A 26,456-nucleotide genomic window follows, 5' to 3' on the forward strand; every position below is an offset into this window, starting at 1 on the left:
AACTAAGACGTACTGAAGAAATATATTAGCTATTAACATATCTATGCAAAGTACCATTTTAGACAAAAAATTACAAACCCTTTAATAATTTCAATTCAAACTGCTCTATGTTACACTGATACAATCTTTCAAGAAAAAGTGGACTGCTATGTTGTATAAAGTATGTGAAAATTACTCTCACTACTGTGCAAATTAGCAGTCTTGTATATCGTATTATTTCATCAAGAGTATTACTGCCCATCAAAGACATTTTTTTATGTTTTCATTCAGCTTTTTAAATGTTATTAAAAATTAAAGATAGTACACTTTAATGTAACTGCTGTATTTAATAAATAAGGAAAACAGAATTCGTGTTATTCATATAGCTGTTTTTTTCATTTGATTTTTGAATTTAACTTACCTAACACTAGTAATTTCCATGTTTGTAGGCGGTGCAATGTGTTCTGTGTAACCATGAGAAATAGCAACCCTAAATATACATTCTAGCCTCCATGAGTTGATCATTTTACAATGTGATTCAATTTCATTGTGTCACTATTTATTAAACATAAAACTCAATATACCCCATTGCAATCAATCCACTTCAACTGTGCAATAATTTAGAGCCATTGTTCACAATCTATATTTAGCATAGTAGACGACATGTGCTCATAGTATAATCAAACCTATGGGTCAGGGCTGCTACAATCAATCAGCTGAGTCTGTTCTTTTTTATTTTCCACATTGACAATGCTCAGTCATATTCACACTAACAAGTCAGGGGCAGCAGAATGGTCATAAAGCACATTAGACTGAACATCATATATATTAATGATATTCTTATTTATTTCTACTAACAATGAAAACAAACCTGAAACATACTAACCTTTAATACCATAAACATTTCCCTCATGTTGTGAATTCAAAATGTTTTGGCTTCAGTATTCTCTAAGTTTTATTTTTAAAACCTAAAAATAAACATTTATGGCAGATATTTGTATCTTTTCAAACCTGCACATTTATGACATTGTAGGAAAATGAAATAAAATAAACTGAAACATATTTTTAAGAAAACTAAGGGAATTTGTTGAAAATAAAATCTTTTCACCCTATATACTTTCTGGTATACTCCTCAACAGTATATACCAAACAGTATATACCAAGCTACAATAATTAATTTGTACAAATGAAATTAGTATTTCCATAAGTGTTACTTCATTATCATGAATATATTATGTGGAAGGTCTCATTATTAGATACTTAAAAAATGACGTTTCTATAGTGAGATAAACGTATCAATAATATTATAAATACTGTATTTGCCAGCGTCTACAGCAAGGAAGTAATGACCCTGCAAAAAGTGCTAAAATTATTAATACAAAGTGCTTGTTAAACAGAATTAGTACCTTATGTTCAGTAGTTTGAGTGCATTGAGTAGGACACCCTTCTTCACATCATAGTCAATCTTCTGATCTGTTCCAAAACTTGGAGCACGATTGATCTGTAATGCAAAGAAATAGAAATCTGTACTCTTTTCCAATTCTAAAGATTTTCAGCTAATATGTATGGCATTTCAAAATGAAGAAGGGGGAAATTATGCTGAATTGGGTTTGAAAGGCAGCTTTTGTCAGATTCTGGGGAATAACCCGCAGGCACTTCTTTTGTCCTTTGACCTGTCCAAAAACACATCCTGCCTTGGGAAGAGAAGCTGTCATGTTGTCAGTTCACCTGTCTCCAACCATCAAGAGTGCCAACTGATCCCACCTGTCTCAGCTGAAGCATGCTGCTGCCATCTTTCTTCCACATAAGGAACAGCTCTCCTATCAATAGTTTTATTGCACCCATCACAAGAAAGCACTGTTAATGCTGTTCGAGGTTACTGCCGATGTTACTGTCACTCTATTACAAAACTATAGCCAGTTATGGAATTAAGATAGATTTTTATTTAACCTTAAATATTTACATGTTAATGGAACAAGTTATTTTCTCATGTATATATAAAAAAACAAGCAAACCAGGATATATATAAAACAAGTTCAGGATGTGACAAACGGGTTGGATATCATGAATAAGGCAGATTAAATTGCTTTGCATCTAAAAGGAGATCAAATGACAGTTTGCCTGAGGTTCCTCAGAGTGTAATAAAGAGAATATTGATTTACACTCATTAAGCAATGAAATGACCCTTTCTTTTTACAGTTAACAACCTTTATTTTTTCCTTATTGTATTTACACTGTTACTATACTGTGAAGTGTTGCAAGTAATAAGATGTCCACAAGTTAATATCCAACAAATGCATTTTATTTCGCTTGAAAGAATAACTTTTTAGTACCCCATTATATGATGCCCACAATACCCAATGCATAAGGACAACAATGTCTGTTGGACAAATAGGGTATCAGTGAAGACAAGACAAACTATTATAGCAAAAACAGAGCAAAGTGAATTATTTGAAAGTTAAATTTCTGCATGAGATTTTACTGTACAAATGTCATTTTGAAGGAACCAAATTATTTTTCATAGCTGTGAATGCAAAATATTTTTGTTCCTAATTTGGACATATTTTACTGCACACAGTTGTGCAAAGGTTCCATTTTCCCTGTAAAAAAGAGATGACAAGAACGATCTTGAAAAGATCACATTGATGGAGGGTTTTAATTGACCACAATCACCCCACAATCCTTGGAGCTTGTTTCTTTCTCCACTCTCCATGCAGGGAAAGAGACAAAATGAGAGAAACTTAAATCCTCTCTTTGGCTACTGTAAATTTATCCCAGCTAAACTTTAATCCCCATCACAAAGGTGGTTACTGATGTGTATGAAGCTTAGACTTGGACTGTAAGATAATATTTACATCACAACTGACTGGAAAGCTGAAAGCAGGGAAACCTTGAGCACTGTGCTAAATCAGTGAATACACTGTACTGACCGTAACCCTATCAGATGCTGTGCTAACAGCTTTGATATATACGACATTAACAGTAGAAGGCCATTATCACGCAGATGGTCAGTTTCACAAAACACAAAGAAAGCTCATCAAGTTGTCCAACAAAGAGGCCCCTAGGATTTATAGCATCCAGCAATAACAACAAGAATTTAAAACGTCCTGCCTAACAGTCGGAGCAAAAATTAATCCACCGCCCCCGCTACACCCCGTCCACCTCCCCACAGCCAAAAAAAAAGAAAATCGGAATTTACATTTACATTCCCTTCAAATATAATTAACAAAAGTGTTCATTAGACTGTAGCTAATTCTGCTGTTCCTCGTAATCGTGGTTACACTTCTGCTTCTGTCTCATTTTTCAGTGTGATTTGTTGCACTGTCAGTTCGTCATCCTGAAAGGAATTAAACTGGCAATGTACCAGGCCCTTCTCATTGAGGAAGTGAAGCCGGTCTAGGGGCTAATGAACCCCTGTAGCCTTTAAAACCCTGTAGTGATTTCCTTAAGTGTCTCTGGCAGGAGCTTAAAGAGTCAGCTTACAAAGAGCCATTCAATAAAAATGTCAGATGAAAAGATGAAAGTTTAGCTTTAAATCGTACCTTAATCCATAATCACGAAACATACAGTAACTAAAACAACACAAAAAAAGAAAACACTGTGCTAAGCATTTGATAGTTCTTGTTCTAGCATTTTCCCTTCATTTCCAAATTTGTGATTAGGTGTTTAAACTACAAAACTTCAGATAAAAATCAATGAACCCAGAGTTTTTTTCACCTAGCTTTCTGCATCTTTGATGCGTAAATAATCTGTCAACATTTCGATAACTACTGTGGGATACAGCCTCCTTGACTCCACTTCTTTAAGCTGCTCTGCAACTGTACAAACCATTTGGTTTCAATTTACTTTGATGTACTTGTGGCCTAATGATCTCAATTACTGTCCTTAAAGCAATAACATAAGGTTGCGCAACCAGTGTATTTTACATTATACATTGAATATTTAAGCAAAGTACAGTACCAGAGAAAAGCAAAAACACACCAGAGTATATTTGTTAACCTTGCAGCTCTGTATATCACAGTAATTCAATATGGCCACAAAAAGTTAAACATGAATGGACTGGTTATCTTTAAGCACAGTTACTCAATTCTGTCACTGTCTCACTGCATCTGGTTATTTTATCCATGCTAAATGTATTTTTTAGTCTTTCTTCACTTAAAAAATACCTTCTGATGGAATATTAGCTGTGTCGAATTTTATATACATTTTAAAATGTATGTCCCAACACTTAAAGTAGTCATGATTCAATATTGTTATGGCTAATGGAATGAATATTGGTACGTACTGAGTACTGCTTTATCTTTTTCACATATATTTAACAGTTGTCAACCAAGATACAATTTACCAAAGTAAAAATTTTCCATCTCTTCCATCATCTCTTGCTATTCTGACTTTTTTTTTCAGTGCGCACATCTGGATGTTAGTCTGAACAAAGATTTGTGAATGATATTTTTGACTACTGCTTCTCAGTAAATCCACTAAAAGCAGCCATGTGGCCAGTAGCCTAGAACGCATGAGCTCTGGTTTCACTTACTTATCAATCACTGGTTTCTCCTTTTGTTATATTCTTAGTGGGTAATTCCAATGCAGAAACTCAATACCCATTGCTTAACATATATGGTCCAGTGAATTACCATACAAGCATCTTTAATGTCACAGTTCCTTTCTGGAACAGTGTTCACCAAAAAAATATGGCTAAGGCCAGTTCAAAGAAATTCTTAAAAAACATAAGGTCTGCTTCATGGTGTTTCATGTCCAAATGTGTGTATGGCTTACGTTTTTTAAAAGTGCTCTGTAGTGTGAAGCAGCACAGTTTTTTTCCCTTATTAATTTTGTATTGCTGCTTAATATGAGTAGATGTGCTAAATATGAAAACTAAGTTTTCCATTTGATAACTGTATCGGCTAGTTCTGTGTGTTGTATTAGCTGCCCCAAAATAAGGGCTCTTGGAGATAATAAGGTTAATACTGCCATCTAGAGACTCAACACAAGATGTTCCATACTAAGCTACTAGAACAACTGGATTTAATTTTGCTCATCATTACATTCTCAAAACAAGACAGGTCATTTTTAATTGCATTTTCACCTCAACATTATAGATTTTGTTGCTTTAAACCTTGCAGCCATGACACTTTAAAATACCAATTAATATTTGTTTTACACAACCTACTCCACTCATTAAAGCAAAAAAAAACCAACCCCTATGAAAGAAAAATCAAAACATCATAATTGAATAAGTATTGAAAATCTTTGCTGTGTAAATTAATAAAGGTGCACACATTTACAAGGTACAATATTATTTAAGTGCCTGTCTCTGTGAGGTTCCTTGATAAGGTAATAAATTTTAAGCAAAGACTCAACCATGAAGACTGAGGAGTTTTCATAGCAAGTCAAGGATAAAGTCAATGAAAAATACAGATAATGAGAAGGGTACAAAACATACCAAAAGTCTCTTAATATCCCTGTGGGCACAGTCTACTCAATCACCAAGAAATGAAAGGTGCATTGTATCACTCTGACAATACCTAGATCAGGCCATTCCTCCAAACTGAGAATTTGGGCAAGGAGAAAACTGGTGAGGGATGTCAATGTGAGTCCAACGACAACTTTGAATGAGCTACAGAGTTTGATGGCTGCAATGGCAGAAATGTATTCCAGTCACTCCACAAAACTCTCCCTTAGGGCAAAGTGGAAAATTATCATATCCTGCATGGAGTTTGCAACAAAGCAGCTCTGTGATCCTGCAAAAAAGTCACAAAATCGCCTGTGGTCAGATGTGACCAAATTGGAACTTTGTTGTCTAAATTCCATGTGGTAAGTCTGACACAGCATATCTCCCAGTCCAGTATGGTGGTGGCATCACCATGGTGTAGAGATACATCTTCTCAGCAAGAACTGGAAAGCTTGTTACAACTGAAAGAAAAACGGATGGATCAGAATACAGGGAAATAATAAGGGAAAACCTTTTTCAGTTTGTTGAAGACATAAAATTGGATTAAAATTTCACCATTCAGCATGACAGTGATTTAAAGCACAATACAAAAGCGTACTAGAGTGGCTTAAAAATATGAAAGTCAATGTCCTTGAGGAGCCCAATCAAAGTCGTGTTACGACTCTGTGTAAAGACTTGAAAACCGCCGTCCATAAACGATCCCCAAGGAACTTAAGAGAACTTGAGCAAATTCACCCAGAAGAATGAGTAAGAATTGCACCAAGTTGAAATGCAAAGTTGGTAAAGACCTATCCAAAAACACTGCAGTCTGGCTGCAATCTGGCTGCCAAAAATGCTTCTACCAAATATTGAGTTCATGGGTCTGAAAATGTTTACCTTATAAGTTTTTAGTATAAGCATTCACGTTTTAAATCAAATATTAATTTAAAAAGTGTTTTGTAATTTCACAAAATGGGAAATCATAGGAAGGTTCTGAATACTTTTGCAAGGCACTGTGACCAATTAAAAAAACAAAGGTACACTAACTACTGTATAGTACAGCAGTGACAGCTACTGGCTGTATGGTGCTTTAAAGTTTATATTCGCCATTATGATAATAGTTACAGTATTACTTAATCTTCAGGTTTGTAACAATTCATGTATGGCTTCATGTATGTTTTCTCTATCTCTGAACATCTATTTGAAAGTTTTTTCATATGTGCTTTTCGTGACACAAGTAATTTAACATCCATCATATTCTTCATGTAGGTATTTGTCATTCTGTGATCGACAAAATGACCAGCTCAGAAAGGCATCCACTAACCCCATTTATTTGGAACTGATCTTTTTTGAGTCACATTATTATAAAATCTAGTAATAGCTGCGTGATTACAATAAACTTTTTTGTACTGGACCACTATGATCCATTTAGATTTTACTGCAAAAGTTCAACAGTGAAGGATAAGGAATGAAAAGACACTTTGGAATTGGAGTGGTCAGCAGGAAACTTCTAAAATTACAGTTCTGCAGCCATGTTTAGTGTTCCATCTAGTTTGTCGGAGCACCTCCATTCAAAGGGGAAATTGCCGTCACATTGGTGAAGAGAACCCCATCAAGATCAAACTGTGTCCGTGCAAGCAATGAAAAGACCCCGTTTGTTTACGCTTCCCGGTGCAGATCATTTCCATTCATTCTGAAGGGGAAGTCTGGTTTGTGTTGGCTTTAAGAAAAGGACAAACAAACTCATCTTGAAACAATTCAGAAGGGAAAGTGCTTAGACCACTGCAGGGTGCAGTCTGAGCTGTCATCGTCCCAAGAAACACTCTGAGCACATCTGACCTCCCTCATTAGGTGCCAATCAGTCCACACACACACACACCCCAGAGGGCAAGCAATTAGGGCAAAGTTTCCCCTTTTAAAGCATCAATAGATACTAATGACTAGATTCACTCTAAAGTTAACTAGCATTACTTATTGGTTACAGGTCCCATAACCAACCCCTCTCACAGCTAAAAACAAATGTGTATTTTTTTAACAAGCATGGTAAAAATTAGCTCTTGTTTGCAAAATAAAGGATAGATTCAGTCCTGCTAAGATCTGAATAAGAGTACATGTTTCAGTTTGTGCACCCCAATGAGCACACACCGGTTTGCCCGCAGTCACTTTCTAACAAGCTAGACTGTCTTTGAGTTAAACCTTGTGGGCCCTTGCAGGGCTCTAATTATCCTGCTTTCCCCAGACACTTGTTCTTTTCTGTTTTGCCCTCCATTTTATTTGTAAAACCAGCTGTATTTTTGTAAAACCCCAAATAAGCAGTAACCCAACTTTAATGAGGCTGAACACCACAAGTATACTATAGACCAGCTATGCCAACTGGAAAATTACAGCAGATTTATCAAACAATAAATAATCTTGCAGCTAGATTGCAGCAAGCCCAAAACACAGCATAATTTAAATGCACAATTTGTATCTGCTTGTTTTCAAAGTCCTATTTCTCAGATTTACATGTGTTCCATATTTTGCTTTTGTTGGCATAGCAAATAGTCTCAGCTATAGAAACTAGCAGCTTTACCAGAAACAGCTTCATTAAATATTTTTAAAGAAAAGTGAATCAACAGACTTTTCTGGTGAAATAACGTCACCTTTGCTCCCTAATACTTTACTAATGGTCACAAAACTTTACTTCTATTTTACATTCAGTATTTAAGTCTTTAAGATAATATTTGCTCTTTGATTCATTTATAAAAGATTAATGAAATAATGGGATATTGCACGAACAATTCTTTATCAGTGTCCATCCATATATTTTGGAATCTGAATGTAGATTTTCTTATCCCTCTGTTTTCTTTACACCAGTGCATATTGGAGGATACTTTTTGCGAATGAACAGAAGTGTTTCCTCGAAATAAAGCACTTACAGAAGCTAAAACAATAAATGCTTTCACATTTTGTTAAGATTTAATCTACATTACAGGTACATTGGTCATTTATTTGCCCTAAAGAGAATTTGTTTTCCTCTTCGGGCTTGTTGGCAACATGTTGCTTTCTTGAAAGATGTTGATAGCGACTGAGAAAGAAATTAATTAACAAAAAGAAGGGAGAAGTCATTGTGACATTTCTAGTTGTATTACATTTAAATTAAAAAAACATTTAAAATAAATGCAGAGACAAAAAAGAAAAGTAACATGAGATATTCAGTCTGAAACATCCAATGAAGTATGGTTGTAAAAAGTAATGTATAATATGGTATCTTTATAAAACATAGTCTGAATACTTGAAATGCTTGGAAAAAGCTTAGATCTTTGTTTGTTTATCTTGGACAATACATACCCAAACCAAGCTATCTGACTGTGAGATATGCAGAAAAATACATTGAAGAAATCTGTAGTTATGTACTGTGAACTGGGCACTGCAGGAGGTTAGCTTAAGCCCACGTTCAAAAACTTTGCTTACCACATGTAAGTAAGAAGGATCATATTTCTGATTACTAAAAGAGATTATATAACATATTTCTGTAACAATGTCTCCTGGCCCTGGGAAAGAAATATGATTAGGATTGCCCTATAAACCATGGCCTGTATCATTAATCTGGTACAATTGAATGAATACACAGGACAGTTCACTTGAAAATATCTTGTGATCAATCATCTGAGTGTGAGCTAAAAAAATATTGTTAAACTAAGTTTTAGTGTACCGTAACAAGAAGATGTTTTTTTGAGGGATCTCACATTAATGTTAAATGAGGAACGTTGTGGGGGCAGGCAGTTGTGCTAAGAAATCCAGTAGAATAACAACTGTAACCATAACGCTTTTGTATTTTTTAATGCAGAGCATAGAACCACCCAGGAAGTAACATTGACAATAATTGAGCATGTCTCTATTCATGTCTCTTTGTTGTTCATCCACAAAAAAATGTAAAAAAAGATTTAATGCAAGACACATTCAGCAATGATTCAATTAAATGTGACAAAAACACCCTATTTAATCACCAGCTTTCCCACATATTTAGTTTATCTTTTTAATAACATATATATTATAATAGTGTTGTTATTGAAAGAATTTCATGTCCTGTAGTCACTGTGGGTTTTAATGATCTTGGTTAGACTTTCTGTGACCACAACCAGAACAGCATTAATGTTTAGAAAATTTCTACTGGACCTCTGCCTACACACCGTCTTAAGTCTGAAGAAATGGGCATGGACACGGCTCTGCAGAGATTGTTAACCTGCTGCTGCTGACCTATATTCTTGGCACTTGCTTCTGGCTCTGTGCTCCAACTGCCTGTGTTTCCACAGAGTGGCAGAAAGTGACAAACAAGGGCTATTTATAGTGAAGTGCAACAGAAGCAGGACTCTATATATGCAAAAGAGTTCTTAAGAGGCAGTAAATTGTGATGTAAGGCTGATAAATGTACATAGCGAGATCTACTTAAGGAGACATTTTATTACTGACAGTAGTGTTGCATTAATCTTTTTTTTCCTGATTAAAACGTGACAGATGAATCTGGAGAAAAGATGGCTATCTTTCCTATGCATATCAGACTGCAATTTTTCATAGCTGTTTTTTTGCTAGTGTACATCGAGAAAAGCTTTTTAAAAAGCCTTCTTTATATAATAGGCTCCAGAATGTTAATGATCCAGAGTGTTCTGGATCAGTTTATAATGATCAGAAGGCATGGTTATTTATAGTAACTGAGAAACTGTCACCACATTAAATTCCTTCCACCGTTTGAATGATGGTACAAATCCAATAAGGCACTGGAAAGGTAACCAAGAATTTGGGTTCGGACCGAAAAGGGGTAGAAACTTTTTCAGGTTTGGGTTTAAGACAGTAAGTTGTACTCCCAAACTAAAGTAGCACTTTCCTTCATAGAGTGTGGGATATTCTGATAACAGACCAATTTAACCAAAAACCACAACATTAAACAAACATAGATAATGGATAAATGAGGTTGTAACAGGAACACTTGTCATAATATCTACCTCAAGAAGCCATGGCTTCAGCTTCCGGTCTAAAATGATGTCAAATCCTAGGACTTCAAAGCATACACTGTCGCTTCCAGGAGGCTGACCAGGACGACACATCCGATAGGCATGGAGGACATGGGGCTCGGCCACAATCAGGGTCTTCACCACCAGCTCCTGTTGCCATGCCAACACAAACACAGGGAATACCGTCATGCAGCCATTTCAGAAATCTGGGCAGGAATGTTTAAATACATCCTTTTCCTACACATAATATGATTTGGCGAAACAAACACATTTATTGTGAAATATCACAGCCAAATTGCCATGTGCTACAGCAAAACAACAGGATTTAAAAAAAAAGAAACATGAGATTTAATTCCTTTAGGCTGTGCATGAGTTGCACTGACTTATTTTAATCCTAAGTGAAAACACAGGTCATAAATTATCAGAATACAAAATCAGGTACTGAATGTTGAATGCTGCAATCATTTTTATTCCAGTAGAAAAGGGAAATCCGTGTATTAAACAACCCATCCACACACTGCTTAGCAAAACATCTTCTTGTCCTTTCATGAAAAATATTAAAAGTTTGTTTTTGTTTTTTTGGACGTGTTCAAAATATGTAGGAAATACAATTAAGGAACTTGGCAGCAATCATAATAAAGAAAATAAAAAGTAGCACTGTTTAGACAATTACAGTAAAATGTTAATAATATATTTTTATACACTGTATATACATATTAGATTCTAATATATTTTAAGAAAGGTACTGATTTGAGTTTAAAATTTGAATATAAATTTAAAAATGTCATTTATATTTCAAAATAAAAAAGATAACCTATGAATGAGTATTTAGGAGTACAAAATATTAATTGGGGTGTTGGTACAGTATTAACTAGTTAGTCGTGCTTTACGTCTGAGGGGCTCACTTACAGAAACGTCACCCCAGAATTTGGCCACGTCGTAGTCATTGGTGCGGAGGAACTCTGTGAACCAGCGGATCGATCTCTTACTGCCTTTGTCAGCTGTCTCGTCCCTTTCAAAGTTCTCATTGTGTTTGTTCACAGAATAGTTTGTCAGGTGCATGTACAGCTGACTCTGGGTAAACATAAAGTTAGAAAGCAAAGAATTAACATGGTTGCTAGATTGACTGAGAAAGATTCCTAAACTCCTACAAAACTAAGTACCTTTATATACATGTTCAACAATAAAATGCTTAGCTGAAAAAAATCAATCTGTATCATTTAATAATTTCATATTACATCACATAGGTTTTGAGAAGTGTCAAGATTTTAACATCTTAGCCAAAGATTCTGTTTTTTTAATCCTCAAAAGTAGTATAATAAAAGTCAGCATAATACACTTTCTCGACTCAAACTGGCATGGGCTTATTCTAGATGTCAGGAGCCTTGGAGTGAACCTAAATCTCCTCAGCTTAACTGCAAATAAAAGAGATAGCACCCATGAGTCATTTCAGTAAGTTGCATTTAAAGATGGTTGGGTTTTTTTTCTACTACTTTGATAGACGGGAGCTCATTGACAAAATGGGACAAGGACATATTTATTGCAATACATACCATAGACAAATAGACACCCAAACCTTTCTACCAGAAACTCATTTTCAGCCCTATATGGACACCTGACTCCAATTTAATTACCCTCCCCACCTTTCTCATCCACCCTCCTTGTTAAAACAGTGTAAAACGTGCACTTCATTAATCTCACTTTGACACTTCTCACTCTCAGGTATCAGCAAGTGTGGAAAAGAATCCTCTTTGAGAACGTGAGAACAAGAAGTGCCAGATACCACAGCCCCTTGGGGAAACAGCCCTCAATTTTTAATGAGTCACATCTGGCAGACGGGTTTCTTACCAGGTTGGACTCACTGGGCGCATGATACTTTTCTGTGCCCATCCTCACGAGTCCGTCATTGTAAAGGAAGATTCGCAAAGGGTCACAGGAAGTGACCAGGATATAAATTCTCAGGTCAAACTTGTACCCCTCCATGAGGAAGGGCTTGTCAAGGTACTCCTGGACAATGAAGTGGTCATGAGCTGGAAGCTTCTCACAGTTTCTTATTAAGGAGATCCTGTATGACAATGAACAAATTTGTTACCTAAGTGAGAAAAAAGTAATGGGTTCCTATGAATAATATATAGGAATTATATCTTCCTATACAAATCTATGATGGAATAAGAAGACAGGAACTTCCCAGAGGGAAAAGTCATGGATTTCAGGCAGTATGAGGCCAGCTTTTAACCTGATTGCTTTACACTAAGCAGGTCAAGACAGAGCCCTGATTTCTGTTTCATTGCTGTTAACTGGGTTTTTTGATAGTTTACAGATTAACCAATAGTGGCACACAGGTCAAAATCAACTGCTGCAATGGTTTCTTTCATTCAGCCCCTTGCCAATGGCATTCAGCTGAGAAAATATGCAGATCACACTTAATGCAAAGAAGGTTGAACACACTTTCTTTTAAGAACAGGCTTTAAAACAATAGACTATAAAAGACTTTCAGGTTTTCATTTTACCAATGAAAAAAACATTAAGAATCTCCCACATTGACTTACATTAAAAAATAAGGCAATGGCAGTAATTCTACTATTCACTGTATATTTACTGGAGAAAACTGGTGTATAAACAAAAGGATATCACTGTATGTTTAAATTCCTTGGTTAGAAAAATATGTTTGTTATTTCATTTTAAAGATATTTTCCTACTTCTGATAATTGGGGAAAAAAAACTATATGTTTTAAAGGTATAAATCTAGAAAAAGCCTTCAAACACTGGGCTACAGTATATTTTTTCGTCCATTGGTGTCAGTAAAACAAAGGTCCTTATGCAAATAAATGGACACAAGTAAAAGAATGACTTAAGTACGCAAAGCATGAAGAAAATAAACTGTTTTAGTTTTGATATATTGATAGTATTTTTTTAGAATTAAAGAGAAAAATAAGAGACAACAATTTTGAGTAATCTTGTTATTAATTTTCCTGTTAGAATTATTAATTGCACAGGAAACCAATTTTCAGGATCCTTAAAATACAAAATTTCAGGAACTTAAAATGCAGAATCTGGAAAAAACGGGACTCTCGACATTGAAAGGTTTAATACAAACTCTTCAGGAGCATAGGAATCTTTTGAGTGAGTGGGAGAATGGACAGGATTAAACTGGCACTTGTTCTTGCAGTAAATTAGAAGACATGATTGATGAGGCACCGATGTCAGGTAATCAAAACAGTTTCGCTTGATGTTTAATTGGCCCCGTTCGAGATCTTGTATTTAAACCTGACACTTTTTAACCAGCTTCAGTGAAGCTGCAAACAATAACTTCATTTAGCTTTCTGTCTGAGAATAAATTACTGAGATATAACTTAATTTTCTGTGTCCTGCAGAGGGAATTTCAATTTAATATCTTTCAGTACCCCCCCACCAAAAGGCAGTGCTAAACTCATTTTCAATTACCTACACTGCTTTAAAGTCTTAGAATAATTCAGTCTTTGCAGTTCCTTTTCTTTCGTAAATAATGGCCTCAAGTAACATGACTCTGTTAATAATCTCTTTACTTGCAATCTATCTAAATGACAGTAAAGCTAAAAAAATCTTGTCATAATTGTCTGGACTCTTATTTTGGCCACTACTATCTATTGTGACGTGCGTGAAATGCTGCTTCGAAATCAATAGAGGAGGTTTCACTGTCTTCTGACATTACTGTCCTGATTTGTACAGATTAATGGTACACATACAGGAAATAGCAAATCTGGAGTCTGAGCTGCACACGATTCTTTGATTGACTGTGATCTCTTGCCCCTTCAGACATCAGTAACTACACCTGTCAATTCTCGCAGTTTCTTGGTTGTTCTTGTTAGATTGCCAAGAGGCTTGCCAAGAAATTAATGTCAATGAATGTATCTGCTTTTCAGTTACAATTATGTGATTTCCTTCTCAAAAGACATCTGTATAACATTGCACAATAACTCACCTGACATTTTGCAATATGATATTAAGTACATAAACAGCTGCTAAAGGAGCTGTTGATTTCATCTCTCATTTGTTGCGCATGTTTTTTGCGGACTTCTATTGCTGTGTCTGTTATTTTTCATACTGTGTAAATAACCCAGCACAAATATTTTCTGAAAGACTTCTCAAAGTCAAAAGGTAGGAAATGACCTGGAGCCACATTTCAGTTGTTACAATCTGATGTTTGAACAACAGATAAATAGACAAGGAGTAACATTATTTTACTTCCCTTGTGTGAAGCCTGTGCTCTTCAGAAACATTTTCTGAACCTCTTTTTGCTTGTCAGAAAGTATGATAACTAACCAGCTATGTCGAAACAAGAGGTGATCAAGAGAAATGTAGGAGTCACGTAAAAACTGAAAGGACTAACTGGATAATTGTGAAAAAAAGAATGGCACGCATATGTACTGCAGATAGACTAAACCATTTAAGGAAACATAGACCTTTGCTAAGATCTGAGGTTTTAAAAAATGACTTCATGAAAGAGTTCCTGATATCTTGCTCACAATCTCTTAAGTCAATGACAGAATAGTGTCACAGCAGGATAGGACTGCACACTCTATTTATAACCTGAACCAGTCTTGATCTTACTCTTCACCGATTTTGATAAGGGGGTACGCTAATTACTAATTGAGGCCTTCAGGGAATGGTCTGCCTGTGACTCCATCCTTGCCTTGATGGTAGGGAATAACCACTCCAGCAGGAAAATCAGGTCTATTACAATAATTACTCTAGTCTTTTGCATAACGGCCCAGTAAAACACGGCTTTGGTTTCCAACACTGGACAGCTATCCAGTGTGTACAGGACAGTCAGACCCTTTCATTTGTGTCCTACCCATGACCCATGGCTCCATTGGCTGGCTTCACAATGAACGTCTTCTGTTTGCGTTTCTTGCGCAGTTCTTTCACATAGTTCTGGAACTGAGTGTACTCGGCAGGAAAGATCCAGGTTTTGGGAATAAAGCTGTATTCCTGAGGCTGGTTTTTTATCATTCTGAAGACACAGGGGAGGAAGCAGAAACAGACTATGTTCAAATGGCTGGAAGACAGTAACATGATGAGATCAATCAGGAGATTGTCATACAGCATATCTCTAAGAGAAATTATGCTCAGCTTTAGATAAACTAAATTATTAATACGAGTTTCCAGTCCTTCTTATTCAATAGTTTGTATAAGGTTAAACATTTGTTGCCAAGATGGTTCATCACTGTCTTACATCCCTTTGTTTAAATAAAAAAGTGAGTGTAAGCAGTAGTCAAGCAGTTTAAATATGTTTCACAAATTTGTATCAGTTAGCCTCTTAACACGGAAATGAATGAGCATTCAGCATTTACTAGGAAAATAACATCTATTCCACCAAAACCAGAAAAGCCTCCTCTTTGGATACAAATATTTTCAGTGTAAAGAAACTACAAATAAAGAAAAGTACAAAGATTTTCAAAACAGGACCAAAGATTTCACATTCCTATCATTTTATGTCACCAATGTTTTTTACCAACTTACTAAACAGTAATAATGGGTAAGAATACTGACTAATGTCTTAATTCAATCCTTCTTTAATGTAAAACATTTTATCATTAAGAATCACAATAGCTGAAGTTAACAAATGCATTTTTCTTTATTAAAAGAGTGGGATAAAACCTGCATTGAACAGCTACATTTAATTGCAGTGATAAGCAGATTTCAGCTATACTTACAGTATGTTTATAACCCATAATAGAAACCTGCTTTGTAAAAGGGAAAATAAACTCCAGGTGTTAGAAATCAATAACAAGAGGTTCGATTGTCTAGTTCATTCTTAAATTAGCACTGCAAAAGAACTGCGAAAAAATTAAAGACTCAAAGTGGCATTTGCTCCTTAGAAATCAAATAGATGTAATTATTCAAACAAAGGCAAATGATTGAAGTATATGATCCATAGTCTTCTGTATTCATATGTAGTCATATCCAATCTCACACTTATGGCATTTTTTTCATTAATCTTACTTGGCCATATTTCTTGCAAGGCAGTCCTTCCGGCAGATCTCTCCCATTCCTGGGAAATGGTTAATTCTCTGTATTGAAAGTAAAGAAATTCCTGTTGTTAAAGCTCTCTTTTTTCTTTTAACTTAAATGGTGTAGAAAACAAAACATGAAATATGTCTCAAATAACTTAGATTACAATGTTCTGACATTTTTGGCCAATTATGAGCTCAAAACAAAAGGTGACTGTAAGACCTTTCTTAACCCTAATTTAGTTTACCACATCTTTTTTAATTAAAAAAGAAAAAAGACGATCAATTTCTGCTCCTCAGGGCATCATAATTGGTTCTGCATCAGAGCTCCTGCAATTGTAGGCAATGACAGATGAATGAATTGCTTTGAATGCAAAAAAAAACTGGGATTCTGTGTTCTTTGACCAAATGAGGCTGAACAGGGCTTGTAATTAGGCTCATGTGAACTGCAGCCTGACAGCAAACTTTCAGAGTAAATCACTGGGAAAAAAAAACAAGGACACGCATTTCACGGTATGAAAGGTATCTCTGTTATCCGGATGAGTCTTTTGTAATTAGGACTGTGGGATCTTAAACAACCCTTTGAATTTTTTGGAGAAGTGCTTTCCTATGCTGTGAGAAATACCATGAGAGTAAAGTAAAAATAAGAATGTGAATCAAGAACTACAGTGATATTTGAGTACAATACAGCTAAGTGATCCCTAATATGATACAATATACATAAAATAATGAAGTGCTGACTATTTCAATAACATTTTATATACAGAAGCTCAGAGCAGTTTTCTCTGTAGGAGCAAGAAATCCATTCCTTGCAGGATCGCTGTTTCATTATTTAATTAGTCCTTACTGTCCAAATTATTATTTGGATAATTTGGAATAAATGAATTAGAAGTGTCAGACATTGTCACCCTTTCACAACCAATCAGTTATTTACGGCCTTCCTCCTCAGTAAAAGAATAAATTCAAAATCTTTTTCAGACAGGACGCTCAAGAAGACTCAATCTAAAGCGGACAGTTAAATCGATTAACAATAGTTGTATTTTTTGTCTGCAAAACCTTAAAAATGGCAGATTTCCAAAACACAACAAATGTATTTTTTTCACCAGTTTTGCTACAGTATTTGTTTCAGAATCAATTCTGAATCAGTTCTGAAATGGTAAACAGTTAAACAATTGGAAAACAGAGTTACACCTCCTCCACCACCACTGTCAGTGTTACTCCCTTACAGGCTTCACACAAATTAGTGAGACACAAACACAAATTAGTGAGATATCACATGAATACCACCTCATAGAAATTTGACTGTATCAACTCCAACACTCCAAGACCACTGTTACGAAGCGCCTTTCATGACCCTATGCAGATGGCATAATCCGGAGGGGAGTGAGAAACACGGGGAAAAAAGGACTAGGATAGGGGCTGGAAGAAGTACAGGGGGGCGTGTCCAAGATGCGCCAGTGCTCGGGGAGGTGTGGTCTAATGCAAACAAGTCTGAGGGGTGTTCGTAGGAAATCCAGGGGATGCAAATGTCCTAAACTGGGTGGTCCATCCGTGACAAAGACGAGACAAAGTTAAAAGCTGGGTCGGGAAAATAAAAAAGGGTAACGGGGCCAGGCGCTCCAAGCCCCAGACTCTGATGGTCAGGACCCCGGGGAAAAGGCCTGCCTTTGGACAACCCGGAAAATAGGCAAGCCTTGTGGTGTCCATCTTCCAAAACTGAGCCTGGATTAGTGGGAGCGTCTGGCTTTTAAAGGGGAGACTGGAACAGGAGATCAGGTAAAATGTGAAAGAGCCGGAGCGCCCCTAAGGGGGAGGGATTACAATCATGATACCCACCACTTCTCAGCATCATGTATCCAAGCAGTAAAATTTTCAATTTAAAATATGAAATCTGATGAGCTTCCACTGCAGGACCAACATATTTTTTGCTGTGGGCAACCAGCTAGATCTGTCTTTTTATTGCTGTAAGAGGCCAGGATTAGACAAGGGTACTATGTGAGAACCTATAAGACTGGAAAAAACGTTTTTTAAATTACAGAGAAAGAAGAAATCTATTTCAAAAACTTAACCGCGTCTTTGACAGTCCCAAGCCATGTAGAAAGGTCCACAACCCAACCAATAAAGTATACACTAGGGATTAAAAATCAGTTTTACTGTATATACTTTTTTTTTACTGTCATGAATTCACTGTGAAGACAATAGAAGGTACTGTACATTATTTAATTATTAAAATCTCTAGAAGCCAAATTTATATTAGAATAATTTCCCCACCTGTAATATTCCTGTTCTTATTCCATATAGGGACAGCTGCTAGTTTTGTCCAAAATAAGGAGTTCACAAACCAGCTAGGCAGCTCATACTGAAATGAGCAGAGACCATCCTCACTAAAAATAGTGGCTCCAGCATAAAGCAAAAACAGGGAATTACCTTTTAAAGTGTTTATGATTTTTAGAATGGAAATAAAAGAATGGCATATTCTCTATTTACAAATCTTTCCATCAGGTATCATGTTGTAATTAATTGCTTAATTATGGGACCTAAATCTACAATGTCTGGGGGGAGACTATTATAAATTAAATCTTGAAATCTATATGAAGAGATTAGACTTTCCTCAGAAGTGTCAGGATTAAACCTGCCAGATAATGGCTGCAAAACAAAGGAGTAGAAATTAAATTTAAAATTTAAAGAACTAGGTCCCCTTCAGATCTCTCATAGTGTAGAAAGGCAAATTTAATACCTGGTCAATTTATTTTCAATATGAGTTTGGAACTTTCTAGTAGCCAATCTATTCCAATAGGCTAAAGAGTAAGAAAAATGAATCTAAGAACTAAAAAAAGATCTAGCAAAAAAACACATTCATTTTTATAAAGGAAATGAGAGCTTGAAGCCAACTGGGAAAAGGAGTACAGCTGTCAGTGTCTACCAGCTTACAAAATTTCTCCAAATTTCTAAAGCTGTTTACTGTGACAGCAGTAAAGAGCAAATACCAAAATATCTGAAGTTTCTGATGAGTGGCACAATCAGAGGCCGCTGCAATTCTCGACTGCTCTATTTAATGCAGGTAATCTGCGACTTGGTAATATTTGTTTTATATCCTGATAAAATCCCAAAATCCCAAAAGTAGATAGCTTCTGAGACTGCAAGACTTGATTTACATATAATATATTAACATCCTAGAACTAACCTCTACATGCTGTTTTGAATAGTGTTAACAGAAAAAGAAGTATAAAATACTGCAATAATGGACTCCTTGAACTACTGGTTTTGCAGACAATGAGGTGAAAATGAGCATCCCTGAAGAGTGACATTGTTGACAACAATCCGGGAAGAACATCTGTTACAACCACTGATTTAAGGGTTATTGTATTAATTTTAACTATTAATGAAACTTGATCCCAAACCCAAATAATCTAGAACTACAAATTTAAACTACAAATCTGGCTACAAATTTTACCAACCTTAGAACTCAAGCTGTTTAAAAGTCTTCTTAGGATCCAGTGAAAGAATAGCAAAGGCTATCACAGAAAAAAACACAGCCATTACTTTAGTATGATTTATATCAAGCTGAACTGAGGTTTTTAGAGGTTAAACACATACATTACAATACCACACCCAGATTGGACATACAATTTCTCAATGCAGCAAATGGCAAAGACCAGACTTTTATCTGCTTCAACTAGGATTTGTCAAGTATACAGTTCATGACAGCACTCATCACTGACTCGCACATGACTCCTGTCTGCTCCCAGAATAATAAGAAATCTAGCAAATTCCAGCTGGGATTCAGTCCACAGGTTACAAAATCTGGTTTAAACACTGCAGGGATATAAACTAGCACTTTACATGAAATATTAATATTTAAAAATGCTCAAATTTAAAATATCCCTTAACAGGCAATTTAAACTATAAAACATACTGAGGAATGCAATCAAGGCTCTTTGTTTTTTCTCTCTGCAGATAAGGAGGCTTTGCTGCCATACAGTAATTCTTTATAAATAAATCTCTAAACATCATGATTCTAATGAGTTTTCTGTATTATGGCTGTTTTCAGCCCATTTGGTAGGAGGGTTTAATCCCCAGTTTTGTCCAAGACAAAACAGGAACATTCATTGTACGTATCTGAGACCTGATCCAGTGCCGAAGAGGAATGCCTACTGTCTTGAATGATTACAGCACAAAGCAACCGCATAGTGGGAATGTAAAGAAAGACAACCAGCAATAGAAATGACATCATTAACCTCGTTCCTTAATAGAGTACCACAATCGTCCTCTATCCCTGATGCTAAACCAGAAGAAAAAAATAGATACTGTACCATACTGTGAGACCCTCTTCTCTTCCCTTGGCGGATCTGTGACTTTGGTATACAGTAGTTTGCCCCCCCACCCCCCCTTCTTGCTTTCTTAGGACAGTCAAGAGCATCAGAACAAAGAAAAGAGATTTAGCCTGATAAATACCCAAATACCATGGAGCAGATATATTAAATTAAATTAATTAAATAAAATAAAAATGCAGATGCTATCAAAACATGAGAAACAACTTTGTGAAAAAAACGTCCTTATTTCATAATTGGCAAGAAGACAAATCATCGAAAAAGCTATTAAGTGGGATCCGGGACATTAATTAAGCCAATTTGGACATTAAAATTCTAATTTCAGAGACCTGTCCCACACAAGCATCACAAACTGAAACAGAAACTGCTGGACAGAAAGGCTACCAGACCATATTTTATCATGCATTTTGTATTGTGAAGCTTTGAGAGGCACACAACTGTGTTCAGTCAAGTCATTTCAGCTACCTGCCACCTATTAATAACACCAGCAAAAATAGCTTAAAGACAGATGAAACATGCATGTTATACCCAGTAAATTAAAATGTCTCTTGCTGTGACTATCTTTTAGTTTCACGTTGCTCAGCATAGTTGACAAAAGATCTGTCAGATGAAATGACTTTAAATGGACAGCTGGGAGGAGCTATGGATGCTTTATCTCAGCTGACACTGCTATTCTAAATTAAATTGGGAACAATCCAAGTCTAGCAAAATCATAATACCTTCACAATTGATAAGGCACACAGATGCAGCAAGCAATTCAGGCAGGGGCAGGGGAGACAGAAATTCTAATAGCACTTTCTATCCAGGTTCTTGTACTGTAGCTCAGAATATATTCTGCACCTATAATAACCAATGAAATCCCACAGGTCTCGATGAGTTATGCAGGACACTTTACATGTCCATAAAAGCCATCCATGTACCTACTGTATAAGGATTCATTTCTAGCACCAAATGTGAATCATACTCATACTGATGTTTCACCTTTAAAGGCAATTTGGATGGATTATTCTGAAAGTGATTTTCATCAACAATGGGGTGTTTAAGATGTTTTCCATTTTTTATTATATAATTTTAATTCATGTAGTGACTTTTTTCATTTTTCCAACTGGCCACACCATAACATTCTAGTGGTGAAGATGTGCTGAAACTACTGTATAAGAAATCTTGGCACTGGTAAACATGGTGAAACTTTGCTTGCGTTCCAAGGCTGTCAGGCACTACCTTCAGGCTGTCAAGTAGATATCAGAGTTACAAGGGAAGCTTTTGAAAAATAGCTACATCTTCATTTTGTTTTCAACACTCAGCATTTTTTGTTTCTATTTCTGAATCTCTAGTTTGTCTGTGGAACAACTGAAGGTTAAACACCCAGCAGACTGAAGTATACATCGTGTGTCTTCAATCATGCCTGGCCTAGCTTTCTCAACTACACACTCCTTCTCAACACACTACTTCCTGACAGAGGCCTTACAAAAATGTCCCCTAAAAACTGACATTCTTCTTTTCTATTGTTACATGTTAGCACTAAATCCCTCATAATGGCCATTAAATACTGCTCTTCCAGAAAGAAATCATTGTTTTGCAGTAATGGGTTGCTCAGAGCAGTATTTTGTGAACAATATTCTGTCCTTATGAGAATTTGTGCTAAAGGGGAACTATCTTTGTAGTGCTTTTTTAACAACTATGTGTGGCTCTGTGGCTCAGGATCTGCGCCTGTGGCTGGAAGGTTGCTGGCTCGAATCCTGTGGCTGGCAGAGAAATCCTACTCTGTTGGGCCCCTGAGCAAGGCCTTTAACCCTAGCTGCTCCAGGGGTGTCGTATAAATGGCTGACCCTGTGCTCTGACCCCAAGCTTCTCTCTCCCTGTCTGTGTGTCTTGTGGAGAGCAAGGTGGGGTATGCAAAAAGACAAATTCCTAATACAAAAAATTACATATGGGCAATAAAGTGATCTTATCTTCTAAGCAATTACAGAACAAAACAGATCACATACAGTACATACACTTCTTGTAGAGATACACAATGAACATTACAGTGTTTTAGTCACAAACGTAAAAAAGGATGGAGGAACATATTTAAACATTTAACACAAATCATCACATCATCAGAGCTGCTTAGTAAAGCAGTGTCACAGGCTGCTAACCTGGAGCATAAAAGTGGGGAATCATTTCTTGTAAGAAGGTGAACACTTTTTTTAACAAGAACACCTGTTCTCCTCAGTTCAAACACTTGGTATGAACTGTATGGTATGAACTATATTCATACTAAAGTAAATGCAGAATACCTAAGTCATTGCATTCTCTTTCATAATATTTGACAAACAAAATGTATAAAAAGACATTATTTATAACATTATTACTTATAAAATTACATTACTTATAAGATACTCAGTCTTCTTCCTCTTATGTATCACATGGACAGAAGGGACTGAATAAAATATACTGCAATCATACTAGGAAGTTAATTGATGTAAACAGATGTTACATACCTGGTAGTTCCTGAGCTCAGCAATCTTCTCGTGCTGCACAGCAGAGTCATTCCAGATAAGATTGGCTGTTTCATCTTCATCCCTGGTTTTCATGAATGCCATCTCACTGATAACAATGCGAACTACAAAACAAGACACATGTGTGTAAAAATAGTCATTATTGCTATGACTATGCTCTTTACAATACATGTATTCTGTTATCTGTTTCTTCTGAACAGAAATTCTGTAAAAAAAAACAGTTTACTTAATTATATAATTAAAATCACTCATGTTTGTTTACTGCTCCTTTTAATCAGAAGCAATCTTTCTTTTGGATTTCTCAGGAAGTCTTAAGAATTCTGAGCCAGAGCTGACATTAAGAAGTTTAAAAAAAGATACTCTAGATAAAGTTTAATGAATTGCAGTTGTACAGCACTAATCCTACTGGACTGAATAGGAAATCTTGAATTAGCCTAAGTCTCAGTCATTATGGGTCTTAATCTCTTTGTAAGTCCTTCATAGATGTACTTCATAGAATGTTTTCTTAGGAGATGAAGTAATAGCCTCTAATGCACTTACTGTAAATCCCAAATGGAAACTGAAGGTATTAGAGACAGGCACACCATTCATTTTGACATTAATCAAAATGGCATTCATTATTAAATTACTTTAATGTTAAATATGTACACACTAATGAACAAGCTACTAATTAACTTATTAAAATATCTTGTTGACCGGCAGATAGAATTCTGTCTGCTGCTAAATACTTACATTTTAAAAAGGAATGGAGATTCCTTACAATACTTTCCTGGACGCCCACCTTATTCCTAGATGACGTAACAGTTAGCTCTCCACTCCATTTGTAATAAATTTTAGCTCATTTCCCTTACCCAATTAACTATAAATCCTGTATCACGGCTGTGCCTTCTCTTCCATAGAAGAAATAGGACAAATATTGCTTCATTAGTCTTGCAGTCTGTTAACAATGGTGCCAGTACCTCACTTGATCAATTTCTGATGCTTAAAATTACTCTGGCACATTTCACTGTATTTATCTCGCTCACCGTAAAACAGAAACTCTGTGTCTGACCCAGATGACCCAGTGGCCCTTCTTTACAGAAAAGCCGATGGATGTACAGCACAAATCACTGATTATTTAACAGCTCATATACTTGGAGCTCATGAATTGGTATATTTCATGGAACCTTTCAGTGGTCTGAGAATTGAATTATTTCAATGCAAGTCTAAAAGGCCCTGCACACTCTAAGGATTCCGTCCGAAATTCTTGTAAATAATGTCTGCTTCACTGTTGGTCCTAACGTTCATATCATGCTTGTACTCTTTCTTAGATGAGAACTGTGAAGAGTTTTTTATTCACTCTGCAATCGGAATGGCTGTGTAAGGTCTAGTTCAGCAGAACTTGTTGTAAACTGGATGATGTGAGTTATGGACTCAATCTAATCTAGCTAAATTCTTACTTTCCAAGTTATTGTATCAATCACTCAATGAAACAGTATCCCACTGCATCGTTAAAACTAAAGGCTAAAGGCTTATTTGTCGTCCTTAGCTTTTTCAAGATAGTGTGATCCTACCATTAACAAACTGTGTCTTTTTTTGTGTTTAATTTTTTAAAAAATAATTTGGTCCATTTTAATTCCATCACCAGATGTTTCCTTGAGATTAGTCACCATGCTTAAACAGCTGTTTGGCATGTAATAGTTGAAATTAAATTAAACTTAAAACTGATTTATTTTTGGCAAATTCAGACAGCTTTGTTTTTGAAAAAAATCTTACAAACAGATTCATCAAAGGCCACAGTATATCTATACCACTCCGCCATGTTTAAATCCTAGAAGGATTTAAAAAGTAAACTGTCGTCTTAAAATCCCAAATTGTTTCCATAACTGAGAAATTCAAAACATATCGATATTTTGTAGGTGCACCGGGAGGGTGCTACCCTGATATAGCTCTGTGAGGACATCTCATTTTAGTTTCCTTTTTAACTTTGTAGGAGATTATGCTGCTCCCTCCTGAGCTTCTCTCTTTACACATGTCTTTCTAATCTTAGGTCAAATCTCCCTGGGTTGGTCTTTACTTTGATTTGACCCCTGCTCGAATTTTGCCTTGCACTACAACATACAGAGTTTATCCTGCGACTGGGAGTAATTTCACGCTACTATTTTCATCCTAGGTTGAGCACAGTTACAAAAGCACAAGTAGCAAAAGTAATAAGTCAGTGTACTGATATCCAACATCAAGAGTGATTATTCTTTCCCTTTATGTTTTACTGCATACTGTACAGAGTTGTGTTGTTTTTGCAAAAAAAGGCTAATTTGCTTTCAGCACAGACACACAGCGCAAGGCCCATTTTTTGAGGTTACATTAGAATGACAGTTATGGCATCACCAACAATGCTAAAAAAAGCACATAGAAGAGACAAATGTGAAGTGTTCCAAAATTTTGAAATCTTCTTGCATGCAGAACTTCGCCCCGGGCTGAGAGTTTTTTGCCCCAGGTTGAAGATTGCAATGTGAACGTGCTTGAAAAGACAAAGGTAAAAGAACCTTTTAATAGCTCAGCTAAGCCCAACAAAAAAAGTTCTCTGGATGGGGTCCATGTCCTGTGAAATATATGGTCACATTAAATTGGTTTTGATAACTGTTACTACCTAACCACATGAACAACGTATATTCTGATTTTTTGCAGTTAATCTCACATTAAGATAGAATTTCTCCCTATCTGTCTCCCCAATTGGAGAGGATAATTGTCCCATTAAATATTTAATGCCCAGAGAATGTTTCCTGTCACAGATATTTACTTGTATTTTGGTAATCCAGTAATGTTTTTTAATAAAAATCAGAACAGAAAATTATATTACTGACCTCTAGCTGTTCTACTTGCATATTGAATCTGCAAATTACTATGGAAAAAGTGATAAAGGAATAAATACATACATAACGGAATACTTGCCCAACTGGTTGTTTTTGAGAGCCAAGAATCTGTGATGGCTTCAAGTGTAAGAGTTATGCAGTTGTCAATCACACACCCACAGCGCACAGCTCAGTGAGGGCATTCAGCACCACTGAACCCTGGAAGTGTTCAGGCAGCTGTGCTCTCCTGTTTATGGAATCCTGGTCACAGTCAGTTAAAATACAGTCCAAGCCCTTTGTGTTTGGACATTCTGTTTCAGTCTGCACTCCAAATGAGTGACTTCAATGGTTCAATGGTTCTGGAGCCGCAGGGACAGTCACTTGTAATGCTAGAATGTG

At 36.0% G+C, this 26,456-nt stretch overlaps 1 protein-coding gene across 11 annotated transcripts in view; it reads right to left on the minus strand.

Moving 5' to 3' along the window:
- ttll7 (tubulin tyrosine ligase-like family, member 7) overlaps positions 1 to 26,456 on the minus strand; it is an 83,123-nt gene that overhangs the window by 27,033 nt on the left and 29,634 nt on the right. For 8 of the 11 annotated variants that reach the window (XM_088598923.1, XM_088598918.1, XM_088598926.1 and 5 more), the window contains 8 exons: positions 23,209 to 23,330; positions 19,853 to 19,909; positions 16,387 to 16,454; positions 15,236 to 15,394; positions 12,250 to 12,466; positions 11,311 to 11,475; positions 10,393 to 10,551; positions 1,386 to 1,480 (listed from right to left, as the gene is read on the minus strand). In XM_088598923.1, the coding sequence (XP_088455049.1) occupies positions 1,386 to 1,480; positions 10,393 to 10,551; positions 11,311 to 11,475; positions 12,250 to 12,466; positions 15,236 to 15,394; positions 16,387 to 16,454; positions 19,853 to 19,909; positions 23,209 to 23,330 (1,042 nt within the window). The remainder of the gene's footprint in view (positions 1 to 1,385; positions 1,481 to 10,392; positions 10,552 to 11,310; positions 11,476 to 12,249; positions 12,467 to 15,235; positions 15,395 to 16,386; positions 16,455 to 19,852; positions 19,910 to 23,208; positions 23,331 to 26,456) is intronic. The other 3 variants (XM_088598922.1, XM_088598925.1, XM_088598924.1) reach the window with 1 other exon arrangement.

The sequence above is a fragment of the Lepisosteus platostomus genome, chromosome 11 (genome assembly GCF_059453375.1).
Source record: "Lepisosteus platostomus isolate fLepPlt1 chromosome 11, fLepPlt1.hap1, whole genome shotgun sequence".
NCBI lineage: Eukaryota > Metazoa > Chordata > Actinopteri > Semionotiformes > Lepisosteidae > Lepisosteus > Lepisosteus platostomus.